A 14,471-nucleotide genomic window follows, 5' to 3' on the forward strand; every position below is an offset into this window, starting at 1 on the left:
GCCCAAACCTGGGATTCCAGTGTTCGCATTGCAGTACACAGACCTGACTCCAAGCTACTGTATCCCAGACATCCCAATGTCCTCCTGAAATGTGGCTGCTCTAGCCCCTTGTCATGGGGCAGTGTGAGAAAATCTTGACTGTCCACACTGCATGTTACAAGAAGCTTGAACAGCCCGCCAACGCCTCCTGATGAGTTGTCATTTTGGTCTGTGTACTCCCAACCAATGGAGCCAGCAATATGGAGATATCGCCATTTCAGAAACGTCTCTTGCTTGGGCTTTTGCTCCTGTTTCAGGATGTGGGCAGCGCTTCCAAGTGATGTTGCTGGTCAGTTTGGCAGTGTTTTCTGACCCACCAAAGGCACCTGACAGAACTAATGATGCAGCAGCAGAAGGAGGAGGAAGACAATGACAGATATGGCAGACTTGAAGTGGGTGATGCTACTCATGACACTCAGTATAGCCACTGATGCCCCCCTACATAGACCACTACCCTGCAAAGCATTAGGGCTCAAACCCTGGGTCCCGCATTGACGTGGGAGCTTGAACCCTCCACTCTTGCAAGGTCCTAGGGCCCTGAGTCTGAGCCAGAGTCTGAGATATATGTGTGTGGACCGAAGGGGGATTAGGGCTTGAGCATAAATCTGAGCTCTGGCTTGCACTGCAGTATAGACATACCCTCTCACTCAACGTAGATTAACTTGAGTTTAAACAACTAGAATTAACTCTGCAGTGAATACATAGCCTAATACACTTTGTAAGCACAGAAACTTCTTCACATAAGTATGTGCCTGCACAGTACACAATGAAAAGACAAAATAAATGCCCTCAACATTTCTGAACAGATAATCCCCAATCCCAGTTCTTTGCACTTAAGGCATTGCTCTAATAACTTCAGAGGCCTACACTGGGAAATTTAGTAAAAAAACAACTGTTAAAACATTTTAAACAGTATTACAAAGGGGAAAATGTGCATTGGAGATATATTCCTAACATGTTAATAAATGTTACTCGATATTTAATAGGTAACCGTACAACAATCTCAAACTGGATACTCATCAGTTCTCTCTCATTTAATATGCTCACTTTTTAAAAATCATTTGAGTAAAAGAAGACATTTTTGTAAAATGTTCAAAGAAAAATGTTTTCTGAAATTTTCATCACCAAATAAAATTAGGATGGATCGGCTGCTGAAAAAAGTGTCAATAGCAAGTGTAATACTAGTTTTTTCATTCTCCTGATTAAGTAAATGGGGGTGCTCAGCACCACTGAAAATCAAGACACTTATTTGGGTGCCTGAAATACGGATTTCGGAGTCTAACTTCGGGCACCCAAGGGAAATTCTAGTCCCTCACTTTGTTTTCACATAGAGAAGATACAATTTGGAACCATAGAGAAAATATAAATAAATGTGGCCAAAAGCTAGTTCTGTAATTAGATTAGACACCAGAAATAGCAGGGAAAATAAAGGCATCCACTGGGAGAGTAAAGTCTGAAACAAAGAACTGAATAAAATCAAATGCGATAAAGTGACAAAGAGAATGGACACAAGGAGAAAGGTTAAGTGACCTAAGACAAATAAGGGAGGAACAAAAGTTTACACTGCGCTCAGGCAATACACACACTAACAAAATGAACAAAGAAATACAAATCAAAAGTCAGGCCATGTCTACAATAGAAATGCTGCCGGTGCTCCAGACGGTGACTTAAGGGGGAGCAGGGGGGGCTGGACAGAGGGCAGGAGAGTTTGGGGTCACAGGCGCCAACTTCCCCTGGTGCTGGTGCGTGCTCTACTCCCTCCCTTCCTCCACTTCACCCCTGCCCCACCCCCATTCAAACTCTTTCCCCAAAGTTCCCACCCCAACTCCACCCCCTCCCTGTCTCATTAAACTCTCTCCCCAAATCCTCACCCCAGCCCCGACTCTTCCCCACTTCCTCCCCTGAGCGCGCCACGAACCCGCTCTGCCCCACTCCCTCCCAGAGCTTGTTACAGTGCGAAACAGCTGTTTTGTGGTGGCAAGTGCTGGGAGGAGAAGCAGGGATGGGTGCGCTCAGGGGAGGAGGCAGAGGCGGAGGTGAGCTGGAGCGGGGAGCTTGGCTGCCGGTGGGTGCAGAGCACCAACAGAGTCAGCGCCTATGTTCGGGGTGGTGGTCAGGGGCAGGAGTGTGGATAGGGGTCAGGGCAGCCAGAGGGTGGGAAATAGAGGGGTTGAAAGGGGGCAGCGGTCCCCAGGGGGCAGTCAGGAAGGAGGTGGGGGTTGGATAGGGTGGGGGGGCACTCAGGGGCAGGGGTTTGGGGATGGTTGGATGGGGCAGGGGTCGGGGGGGCAGTCAGGAATGAGAGGAGGGATTGAATGGGGCGACAAGGGCAATCGGGGTGAGGAATCCGGGGGGATTCAGGGGGACAGGGAGGGAGGGATAGATGGCGTGGGAGTCCTGGGGGGCCATCAGGGGGTGAGAAGCAGGGCGGGTCAGATAGGGGGCAAAGGCTGGGCCATGCCTGGCTGTTTGGGGATGCACAGCCTGCCCAACCGGTCCTCCATGCAATTTTGGAAACTCGATGTGGCCCTCAGGGCAAAAAGTCTGCCTACCCCTGTCCAGCTGGAACTCTCCTCCCTTTGGCTGGTCTAGAAGGAAGGAAATTTACAATACAGATAGAATCATAGAATATCAGGGTTGGAAGGGACCTCAGGAGGTCATCTAGTCCAACCCCCTGCCCAAAGCAGGACGAATTCCCAGAAAGATTTTTGCCCCAAATTGCCCCCTCAAGAATGGGACTTACAACCCTGGGTTTAATAGGCAGATGCGCAAACCACTGACCTATCCCTCCTGGCAATGATCATGTCCCTTGACCTGCTGGCAATGCTCCTACTTATACAGCCCAAAATGCTGTTAGCCTTCTTGGCAACAAGGGCGCACTGTTGACTCATTTCCAGCTTCTCATCCACTGTAACCCCTATATCCTTTTCTGCAGAACTGCCGCCTAGCCACTCGGTCTCTAGTCTGTAGCAGTGCATGGGATTCTTCCATCCTAAGTGCAGGACTCTGCACTTGTCCTTGTTGAACCTCATCAGATTTATTTTGGCCCAATCCTCTAATATGGCTAGGTCTCCCTGTATCCTATCCCTACCTCCAATGTATCTATCACTCCTCTCAGTTTAGTGTCATCTGCAAACTTGCTGAGGGGGCAATCCACGCCATCCTCCAGATCATTAATTTAGACACTGGACAAAACCAGCCCCACTAGCAAAACTGTTGCTAGAGAGACAGTCATTAAAATGGAGCCAAAGTCAGGGTGATCTCTCTCCATTAGGGGTTTGTGATCTCCCAGCCAGGAGAGATACTCTTGCAAAGCAGGCAGCTGCTCCCAGGGACACTCGGTAGGCAGTAGAGGAGGCTTCAAAGTCTTGTTTGAGAATGGCCTCCATCTTCCTATCTGTGAAGTCCAGAGACAGAACTCCCCTTCTGAGGGGGCAGCAAAGAATCCTGTGGCACCTTATAGACTAACAGACGTTTTGGAGCATGAGCTTTCGTGGGTGAATACCCACTTCCTCAGATGCATGTAATGGAAATATCCAGGGGCAGGTATATATATGTGTGCTAGCAAGCAAGCTAGAGATAACGAGGTCAGTTCAATCAGGGAGGATGAGGCCCTGTTCTAGCAGTTGAGGTGTGAAAACCAAGAGAGGAGAAACTGGTTCTGTAATTGGCAAGCCATTCACAGTCTTTGTTCAATCCTGAGCTGATGGTGTCAAATTTGCAGATGAACTGAAGCTCAGCAGTTTCTCTTTGAAGTCTGGTCCTGAAGTTTTTTTGCTGCAGGATGGCCACCTTAAGGTCTGCTATAGTGTGGCCAGGGAGGTTGAAGTGCTCTCCTACAGGTTTTTGTATATTGCCATTCCTAATGTCTGATTTGTGTCCATTTATCCTTTTCCGTAGAGACTGTCCAGTTTGGCCGATGTACATAGCAGAGGGGCATTGCTGGCATATGATGGCGTATATTACATTGGTGGATGTGCAGGTGAATGAACCAGTGATGGTGTGGCTGATCTGGTTAGGTCCTGTGATGGTGTCGCTGGTGTAGATATGTGGGCAGAGTTGGCATCGAGGTTTGTTGCATGGATTGGTTCCTGAGCTAGAGTTATTATGGTGTGGTGTGCAGTTACTGGTGAGAATATGTTTCAGGTTGGCAGGTTGTCTGTGGGCAAGGATTGGCCTGCCACCCAAGGCCTGTGAAAGTGTGGGATCATTGTCCAGGATGGGTTGTAGATCCTTGATGATGCGTTGGAGGGGTTTTAGCTGGGGGCTGTATGTGATGGCCAGTGGAGTCCTGTTGGTTTCTCTCTTGGGTTTGTCTCGCAGTAGGAGGCTTCTGGGTACACGTCTGGCTCTGTTGATCTGTTTCCTTATTTCCTCATGCGGGTATTGTAGTTTTGAGAATGCTTGGTGGAGATTTTGTAGGTGTTGGTCTCTGTCTGAGGGGTTAGAGCAAATGCGGTTGTACCTCAGTGCTTGGCTGTAGACAATGGATCGTGTGATGTGCCCGGGATGGAAGCTTCAGCCAAGCACTGAGGTACAACCGCATTTGCTCTAACCCCTCAGACAGAGACCAACACCTACAAAATCTCCACCAAGCATTCTCAAAACTACAATACCCGCATGAGGAAATAAGGAAACAGATCAACAGAGCCAGACGTGTACCCAGAAGCCTCCTACTGCGAGACAAACCCAAGAGAGAAACCAACAGGACTCCACTGGCCATCACATACAGCCCCCAGCTAAAACCCCTCCAACGCATCATCAAGGATCTACAACCCATCCTGGACAATGATCCCACACTTTCACAGGCCTTGGGTGGCAGGCCAATCCTTGCCCACAGACAACCTGCCAACCTGAAACATATTCTCACCAGTAACTGCACACCACACCATAATAACTCTAGCTCAGGAACCAATCCATGCAACAAACCTCGATGCCAACTCTGCCCACATATCTACACCAGCGACACCATCACAGGACCTAACCAGATCAGCCACACCATCACTGGTTCATTCACCTGCACATCCACCAATGTAATATACGCCATCATATGCCAGCAATGCCCCTCTGCTATGTACATCGGCCAAACTGGACAGTCTCTACGGAAAAGGATAAATGGACACAAATCAGACATTAGGAATGGCAATATACAAAAACCTGTAGGAGAGCACTTCAACCTCCCTGGCCACACTATAGCAGACCTTAAGGTGGCCATCCTGCAGCAAAAAAACTTCAGGACCAGACTTCAAAGAGAAACTGCTGAGCTTCAGTTCATCTGCAAATTTGACACCATCAGCTCAGGATTGAACAAAGACTGTGAATGGCTTGCCAATTACAGAACCAGTTTCTCCTCTCTTGGTTTTCACACCTCAACTGCTAGAACAGGGCCTCATCCTCCCTGATTGAACTGACCTCGTTATCTCTAGCTTGCTTGCTAGCACACATATATATACCTGCCCCTGGATATTTCCATTACATGCATCTGAGGAAGTGGGTATTCACCCACGAAAGCTCATGCTCCAAAACGTCTGTTAGTCTATAAGGTGCCACAGGATTCTTTGCTGCTTTTACAGATCCAGACTAACACGGCTACCCTCTGATACCTTCTGAGGGGCTAACCGTATCCCTGGGGAGGGATGCTGCAGCAGCAGCAGCCTTTGGTATCTCAGCAATGGAGCCTTTTGGGTCTGAAACATTATGGAGCCTGACATCGCTCTTGTTAACATGCTGGCCCTTACCTGGCTTACCCCACTCACCCTACTCACTCCCTGGAAGGAGGAATGAAGAGGTATCACTGCCATTGGGGAGGGTTTTGCAGGAACAAATTGACTGCAAGGCTCACTCTTAGGAGCCTACAGAGGTTGTGTTTGAATCGTGCAGATAACCTTGCTGTACATGGCTTGACATTTCTCCAGGGGAAAAAGCCTTTGCTAACCTTTTCCCCCAGCCTGTTTGGCATCAGAGCCAGACAGCTCGCCTCCCGCAGGAGAGGAGTTGGAGGACTCAGACCTCCTGGATTGTGTGCCCCTTTTCTTTCCCCTTTCAGATTTTTTAATCTTTTTTTTTCCCCTAAACTTTGGGAGTATAGAAACTACTGCACCACAAGAAAAATAATTCTCTAACACCAGGAAGGAAGAGTACAGTAAATGAGATGTGAGTAAAATGGAAGGTAAATGAGATCAAAAAGTTAGAATAGTGCAAGTCCAAGGAAGGTTATGGAAATCAGAAGGGCAGATTTAAAGACAGTGAGAATATGATCAACTTGAGATGGCCCCACTTTCAAGTAAGAGAGTAGCACCATTCTGTGACTTTCTGAAGGTTAAAAAGTACCAATTTTAAGCATATCTAAAAGAAAGAATTGTAATAATTGACAGGGGAAATGCAAGGCATGAACAACAATCTTCAACAGAAACAAAGTCAAAGTAAAGCCAGGTCAAACTTTGACAGTCTAGCCAAGAATTATATGGTAATAGAGCCTATACATAGCGATCTAGTCAAATAAATTCAGGGTACAGAGGACTTAAAACTAAGGTTTTCCCAATAGCTTCCCAGCTTTTTATTCTATTTACAGCTGACACTTATGAAATTGGCTGATTGAACTGCTCCACTAATATAAGAGAGGATAACAGAAAGAAGTGGGCAAATGATTTTACTTCAAAAGTATTCAATTTATTAATAAACAAAAATGTCTTACACTTAAACACAAAATAGTGGGGGAAAGTGCTGGGTTTGAAATCACATGAGCAGAAAGCCATGCGTATACTCAAGATCTGTTAAATTTAAGCTGGCAAATTTAAGTTCCTGCCTATATTTACCCATACTCCCAATAGAGTAACTAAATATAATTCAAGTATTATGACGCTACAGAAAGTCATTTGCTAAAATTTAACATAAAACAATATTTTGGCAAACAAAGATAATATTACACATATCTCATCTATTTAGTGCTCTACTGAAGTATTTCCAACTCATGTATTTTTTTTTCTTACAGAACTGGAGTTTTAATCTCCCCCCCAATCTCTTATTATTTTATTCCTCTACCTTCAATTGCCTCTTTCTACTCTACAAGAGGTCACACTTAAATCTTATTTCCCAAGTGTGAAGTATCCTGAAAATATATATATACACACACAAGGAGCAATAACATTGGTACTGTATCTGCTTCAAACTCTCACTAGCAAGGGCCTCAATTCTCAGTAGTTTTTGCTTCTTTCTATATTCTGTAACTCATTGTCAATAAACACTGCTGCCTGACCAAATACAACTGAGATAAACAACGGAGTTACAAAAGACAGGATAATAGAGTTCCTAAAATATTCAGCTTTCTCTCTGTTTATGTCACTGAAGTGAATTTTTCCCTATATTCTTTAGTCACAAACATACTAAAATGTACCACTTGGAGAAAACTGAAAAACCATCATATTCATTTTGCTAATCTGACTCCAAGCACTGCAACAGATTAGTCGTTTCTATTTAAAAACATTAACCCTAAAGTCCATTGCTTTAGTTACTATTGTATAATAGGAATTTAGATCTATAGCATTGTAGAATTTAATGCTATACTTTATTTATATTAAGCCTGAAAGTACAGCCTGGCCTGGATGCCTACAAGTAATTCCTGTGTTGCCATGTGGGGGATATGGGTTCATTCCTTGCATTAACAAGTGCCAAGAGATCTATGGAGACAGTGCTCTGGGCCCCTGTGCAGGAGACAGTGCTTTACATGACTCAAGAGTAAGGGCTCCAAAGAGATTTGTATCAGCCCCATTCAGCCAGAGGGATGGTAAGTCTGACACAGAACCTTGAGTTGGGAAGCATAAAATCCCAGAGTCTGAAAAATTAAAGATTAAAAGGCAACATTTTTATTCTCCTCACAACTAAGCCTTTACCTTACATTATGCACTTTAACTGAGATACGGTCAAGATCTGTTCTCCGCTAAAAGGCAGTATTTGGTTTTATTTTATTGTGGAGTAAAGAGGCAGCCATTCTGCACAGTACCACAGAAATAAAACAAGAAAAATATTCAAGAAACATGAAATCAGGACACACAAGACTAGTTATATTTGGACCTATATGTCCATTCTTGATGTCACCCCTACTGCTGACAAATAAATTACTGCAATACTTTTCTATGGCATAACAAACCATTAATACAGGTTAATCAGAATTTGCTTTTAATCTGAGCATTCTCTCCTTGCAAGGATTTTATTAATTCCACTTGTGCTCATCATACACAAATTTCACTTTTTTCAGCAAGAAATGCTGTTCTAAATACTGGCAGACAAATTCATACAGTAGGAAAAGCATTCAATTTTTTAAAAAAAATTTGTGATATTTTTTAAGATTTCTTTTGTCCTTGGTATTAACAGCACAATCATAAGTTTACCACAGAGCACAGATTTCTAACTCTAAAGGCAAATCAATCTGGGATTTAATAACATTGAAATATTTCCTTCAGTTGCCTCACTCAAATTAGACAGTTCCTCAGTTGTCTTTTTCTTCATTTAATTTATGCACTTTAACAAACCATATGCATCCATGAATACATTCACAGTGACATCCACTTAGCTCTCTACCTCAAAAAATGTCAAATGGAGGGACACCAGTGGAACTTTGTGGATGTTGGAAGGGCTGAATGCCTAACCCCCGTTTAGAAGATACAAACTCCTGTGTGCTGGAATCCTTCTTTGAGGGGTTTTCCTACAATGCTGAGAAAGTGACTGTTAGGTGTAAGGGCAAGTCAAGGGAAAAGCTGCAACTGAGCTGGTAGGTCCCTTCACTGATCATTTCTCCATCCATGGGTTGGGTAGGAAGCTATGCCTAAAACTTCGTAATGTACTATCCAGCTACTCAACCTGTGTACCATGGGAAGGATGTGCCTCAAACATCTGTTTAAAAAACATGCACTCAGAGAGAGCAATTCTCAGAGTTGGTTATAAACTAACCATGGCAGGGTTTTGTGGTTCCTGCCAATTTCCACATTTTTAAAATGAAGTATAAATATACCACCCTAGAGTTGGACAAAAAACAGGGATATGAATTCATGAAAAAAAAATTAAATTTCAAAGTTTTCTGTTTTGCAACATTTGAAATGTATCTATTTTCTGCTCTTCAGTGATGAGTTTTTAAAACCAAATATCAAAATGTTATTGAAATTTTCATAGCACCCCTTCAGGAGAGGGTAGGGCTAACAAAGGCCATCCTTACGTATCATTATTTGAAGACTTAGCTAGCTGTGCATAAAAAATAACTGTACCATTTTACACTTGTAGACAGAAATAACTAACAGATAGCTCTTTCAATGAATCTGCATACAGTCCTAGCTGAGTAACCATAGTAACTAAATATTTCAGAATAAGATTCTAAAATGCACAGATAACAGTTTGAATAACAATGCCATCAGTTAAGCCCATTATACTTTTACCAGAGAAATTTGTCAAAACAAAAAAGCTAATTAAAATTTACTTTAAAAAAAAAAAGAATCTATAAAAGTTAATTGACAGTATCTTAAGTTTACTGATAGTTTTGAAAAATGAGACAATACGATCATGATTACTTAAAATAGTATCTGCATAGTCAACAAATAAGGGTTCCTGCTACAAATTTAAAGCATTGTCACTCTTTCTACCCTTTAAAATGTGTCATCATTGGTGAAGTGCCTTATGAGCAAACAGTATTTTTGTTCAATTTTTGTTTTCTTTATTTTAAGAAATAAATTAATACAGGTGCAGTAACAAAAACCAATTCTAAAAACAAACCAAAAAATCTCCCTTAACATACTGGAAGCCTAAAAAATGTTATGTGCATAAACAAGGTACATTTGATCAATGCAACAGCCAAGAGGACTGCATAACACATTGACCCTTTGTGCATGATTGCTATTTGGTGGGTTACTTAAGCACATACTTGGAGGTTAAGCAAAAGTAGTAGCCAGGAGAAAAAAGGGAGAAACATAGTAAGGCAGAAAAGGAAAGTGGATATAAAATAGGAATGTAGATAAACACAAAGACTGTGTACCTACAGTATCTGCCTTGGCTGTTAATATTCATGGGTAATGATCAAACATTTTGTAGAAGCTTCAAGGAGGAAAAAGAATTAAAAAAAAAATAATGATTATTCAGTCCCTGTTAGCTGAAGATTCACATGACAAGTGAAGGGAGAAGAGACTCTGACAGGGTTACTCAACTCAAATATATTTTAAAACACTGATCCTTACCTATAAGAAGCACGTGTGAAAGGCAAATCTAAACTTCCTGACTGGCCATATATGAGAAAAAAATAAAAAACAGGATATAAACAAATAGTATCTATTGATGAGAACAAACCATTCCTATTTTTGACTTCTCCACTGCTGAATCCTAAACCAGGTATTCAGATCTCTTACTTCAGAGGAGGAGGAAAAAGGCAAATAATAATAATAATGTGTGCATGCACACATGCATAACACATTCTCCTGCTAACCTGATGAAGACCTGAAGAGAGATTTTATGGGGTGACGTCCAAAACCCTCATACTCACACCTTTGCATAAACAGTAGTTTTGATAAACCACTGTCTGAGGTACTTCTGTTCCACTTTTGCTCCTGAACGCCATGAACAGCCATCTTCATCCACCTGTTCGTTTGCTAGAACAGTCTGATCCACAGGGTCCCAATTAACCATGGCCTAAAAATGTTTCAGGAAACAAAGTACTAGTTTTAGTATGTGTGTCACAAAAAATGGATCTAACTTTTCAGATATTGACAGTACTCAGTACAAAGATAGTTTCCAAGGCTCCTGTGATCTCTGCATAAAAATGTCCGTTAGAGTCATCTCCATGAATTGAGATTCAACTAGGGATCTATTGGGCACTATGCTCTTCAGAACTCAAAGCCCAACAATGAAGCCTGCTACCTTTCTACAGAGTTAAGACATGCATACTTGGATTGATTGTATGAACAGGGGGTATACTGACCCAAGGACATTTGTTATCTTCAATAATGAAGTAAAAACACTATTGGCTTTACAGAGCAAGAATATAGTTAAATAGGCTGGTACTGATCCAAAAGCTCTGGGGGTAAGTATGAGGATAATTTATAGCTAAAGAGCTCTAACCTGAGAGGATAAGGCAGAGGTTGACAACCTTTCAGAAGTGGTGTGCCGAGTCTTCATTCATTCACTCTAATTTGAGGTTTTGCGTGCCAGTAATACATTTTAACGTTTGTAGAAGGCCTCTTTCTATAAGTCTATAATATATAACTAAACTATTGTCGTATGTAAAGTAAATAAGGTTTTTTAAATGTCTAAGAAGCTTCATCTAAAATTAAATAAAATGCAGAGCCCCCCGGACCAGTGGCCAGGACCCAGGAAGTGTGAGTGCCACTGAAAATCAGCTCGCGTGCTGCCTTCGGCAGCCGTGCCATAGGTTGCCTATCCCGGAGATAAGGAATCACATGAAAAAATGTTCAACTAATACTGGTCAGCTGTAAAGTTAAACAGAATTAACATTTCCTGCACTGAATTTGACTACTCAATATATGCTATTTTAGATATCACTCTCTCCTATTTATAACAATCCAAGTAAACTAGAAAGTACAAAATGGTATAGTGGAGAAAATATCTGTGTGCAAGTCCAGCCCTAATCACAAGTATGCAATTTGCCTTTCAGCCTAAATCACAAATAGTGCATGTTACATACAGCAGAAAAAGACATGCGTAATTTTGAAAGATTAGAACCTCTACTGTTTATAATAAGAGATTGAAGGAATTTCATGGCATGGTAAATGAAAGAGATATGCTAACAGGTGTTTATTTAAAAAAACATGAACGGAAATTTAAATATCAAGAAAAGAATAATAGCAACTGTGAAAATCAATCCACCATATAGCGCATCATTTAGTAACTTCGGCTGAGCTATTCAAAGTGACTTACGGTCAAAATGAAAAATAGCTCTGCTCCACAATGTTTTACACATTAACACATTATCTGAAATAAACTAAATAAACCTATTATATAGGGGGAAGACTCACAATTTCAGAATTTAACTAAATAAGGGTTTTCTTTGTCATGTTACTACATTTTGTGTATTTATCATCATTCTCCTTTCAAAATATCCCCATTTCCAAACTTTTTTTTTCCTTCTTCTTAAACACAATGCCTGTGCTTGGGAAAAAGCAAAAACCACTTCACAAATTGTGTGAAGGGAAATACTGTAGTATGTAGCTGCTTGATTCCCTTCTCCTTAGGAATACAATTGTTATTAACAGTGACTTTTATGCATCATCTGATTGCCTGCATTGATTTATACAATATAAATGACAGAATTAATTAAATATAGATATTTTTGATGAAAAATTTAAATTCCTATCTACAAATCAAGCTCACATGAATACAAGTGTTCCATGGGAATTCATTCTTAATGTGATTCAGCTACCTTTTATCGCTAACCTACTAATCATGTCAAACTTTTTTGAAATTAAAAAGATACTTAATATCATACCATGTGAGATTAATTTATTACAATCCATTTTCAAAGCCAAGCAAAATACATATATTCAATAATGGTACAGCACATTGTAAAAGTGGCTCTAAAAACAGTGACCGTTTTATTTATAAAGCGCTCCCTAACAAGATGCCTAGACCACTGCAAAGTTAAAACAAAACATTGATGAACACAAAACAGACATATTAAAAAAAAATAACATGCTAAAAAAACAAAATGAAGCAGTATCATTATGAACTAGTTTTCTTTTGTTAAATACCTACAATCCAAAGCTGAGAAGAAATGAGATGATTTAGTTTGCTGATATTGAGGAGAAGCATATATGTTGAAATCTTGGATTATGATTAAACTAGCCATGAGACGGTGGTGCTGATTAGCACTACTACACAATCCAGAACTTTTCAAATAGACAACTCCATCACAATCAATGAAGAAAAAATAGAGCAGTAACACATGTAAGTCAGTAGTTGAAAGTTATAAACAGTGATTTAAAGCTGTGTTTTGTCCCTTCTGTCTCACTACTGCATCCTTTCCACTAGTGTTCAGAACTCAGGCAGTCTCTTACTTTAGAGAAGAGACAGGAGTCTGTTGTGATGAATACAAACTGGGTTCTTTACTGAGGCTGAAAGACAGAGACAGACTCTGTTAATTTTCACTGACTCCAGTTCCCAGACTAATTCAACAATGTGTAAACTGGTAATTACTGGCCTGGCATTCACAGTCATGGAATGGAGCTCTACATCCATATTCGTTCAAGGCTACCCTTATAGCCTCAGCAAAGCCACAGTTACTCCTCTAATACTCCATTTATAACTGCAATAAATGATATTTCAGACTGTTTAAGGCATCTCTGGAGGCAGAGATGAAGATGTGCATTAACTGGTGTCGGCACAGATTGAAGAGTCTTACTGCTGATAAAATCAATCCTGATCCCTTTTAAGTCAATGGCAAATCTTCCAATGACTTTGCTAGGAGGAGGAGAACACCCTAAGTAAGCAGGAGTCGTTTTATGACATCAAGAGCCAAGAAATAAACAAATTCAATCTACATCATTAATTTGGCATGCCAATATTGCACGTATGGCCACTGTACACCAGTTTGATAATAAAGATCATTGATTTGCCTTGCCATTATACTTAGCAGTGGAAGATAGTTATCCATTAACATTTTATCTTTTACAGTGATATACAAAAGCACAAACACAGTAATGCAGATATCTGTCCCCTTAATGAATGTGAAATGAAGAGCCTGAAAGATGTTATCTATAGTATGAGTGACTCAGGACATTAAGTTTAAGGTATATACATAATTGTATAGGTCAATGTTTGCACTTACCTCCTTTTGATAGACTAACCCAGCTTCAAATAACTTAATAAAGAGGTACTGTGTCCATTTATAGTACTCTGGCAAACAAGTGGTTATTTCCTGTAAAGAGAAGGAAAAAAAAACCATTCTATTATCTTCCTGCTACATCATAACTCAAGTGATTTACTTAATAGACATATGAATAATTGCAACCTGTAGGGAAAATATGTACTGTATTAAATTAATTTAGAAAAAGTGCACCATGACTGAAAAGCGCACATGTGTAAAGTCAGAGAAATCATGGTTTGTGGAGAAAGGCCCTTCAGTACACCAAGCCACAGCCAACCCAGGGAGCTGCAACACAGTTTATACAATGCTGCTATTCCAGCCCACAGGGTGGGACGGGAAGGATCTGGTTGATTTTTCTTGAAGAAGTTGGCAGCAAGAGGGGGTAAATCAGTTTCTCAAAGACAAAGGACAAGCCGACACTTCTAGCCAGGTGTTATCAATGTAGATTGCCAATCATCCATCAAGTGGCTGTTCTTGGGTGGGCAGGAACAGATCGATCTGAATTTTAACAAACAACAACATGGAACCTCTTTCATCACGAGACTCCATATCTCCATTCTCACAGCAAGAAGGAAAT

At 41.1% G+C, this 14,471-nt stretch overlaps 1 protein-coding gene across 5 annotated transcripts in view; it reads right to left on the reverse strand.

The window, feature by feature from the left end:
• Positions 1-14,471, reverse strand: part of LARS2 (leucyl-tRNA synthetase 2, mitochondrial) — a 113,916-nt gene that overhangs the window by 58,704 nt on the left and 40,741 nt on the right. For all 5 annotated transcript variants that reach the window (XM_030551158.1, XM_030551161.1, XM_030551159.1 and 2 more), the window contains exons 6-7: positions 13,856-13,945; positions 10,561-10,704 (exon numbers count right to left, since the gene is read on the reverse strand). In XM_030551158.1, the coding sequence (XP_030407018.1) occupies positions 10,561-10,704; positions 13,856-13,945 (234 nt within the window). The remainder of the gene's footprint in view (positions 1-10,560; positions 10,705-13,855; positions 13,946-14,471) is intronic.

Source organism: Gopherus evgoodei, chromosome 2, assembly GCF_007399415.2.
Source record: "Gopherus evgoodei ecotype Sinaloan lineage chromosome 2, rGopEvg1_v1.p, whole genome shotgun sequence".
Lineage (NCBI taxonomy): Eukaryota > Metazoa > Chordata > Testudines > Testudinidae > Gopherus > Gopherus evgoodei.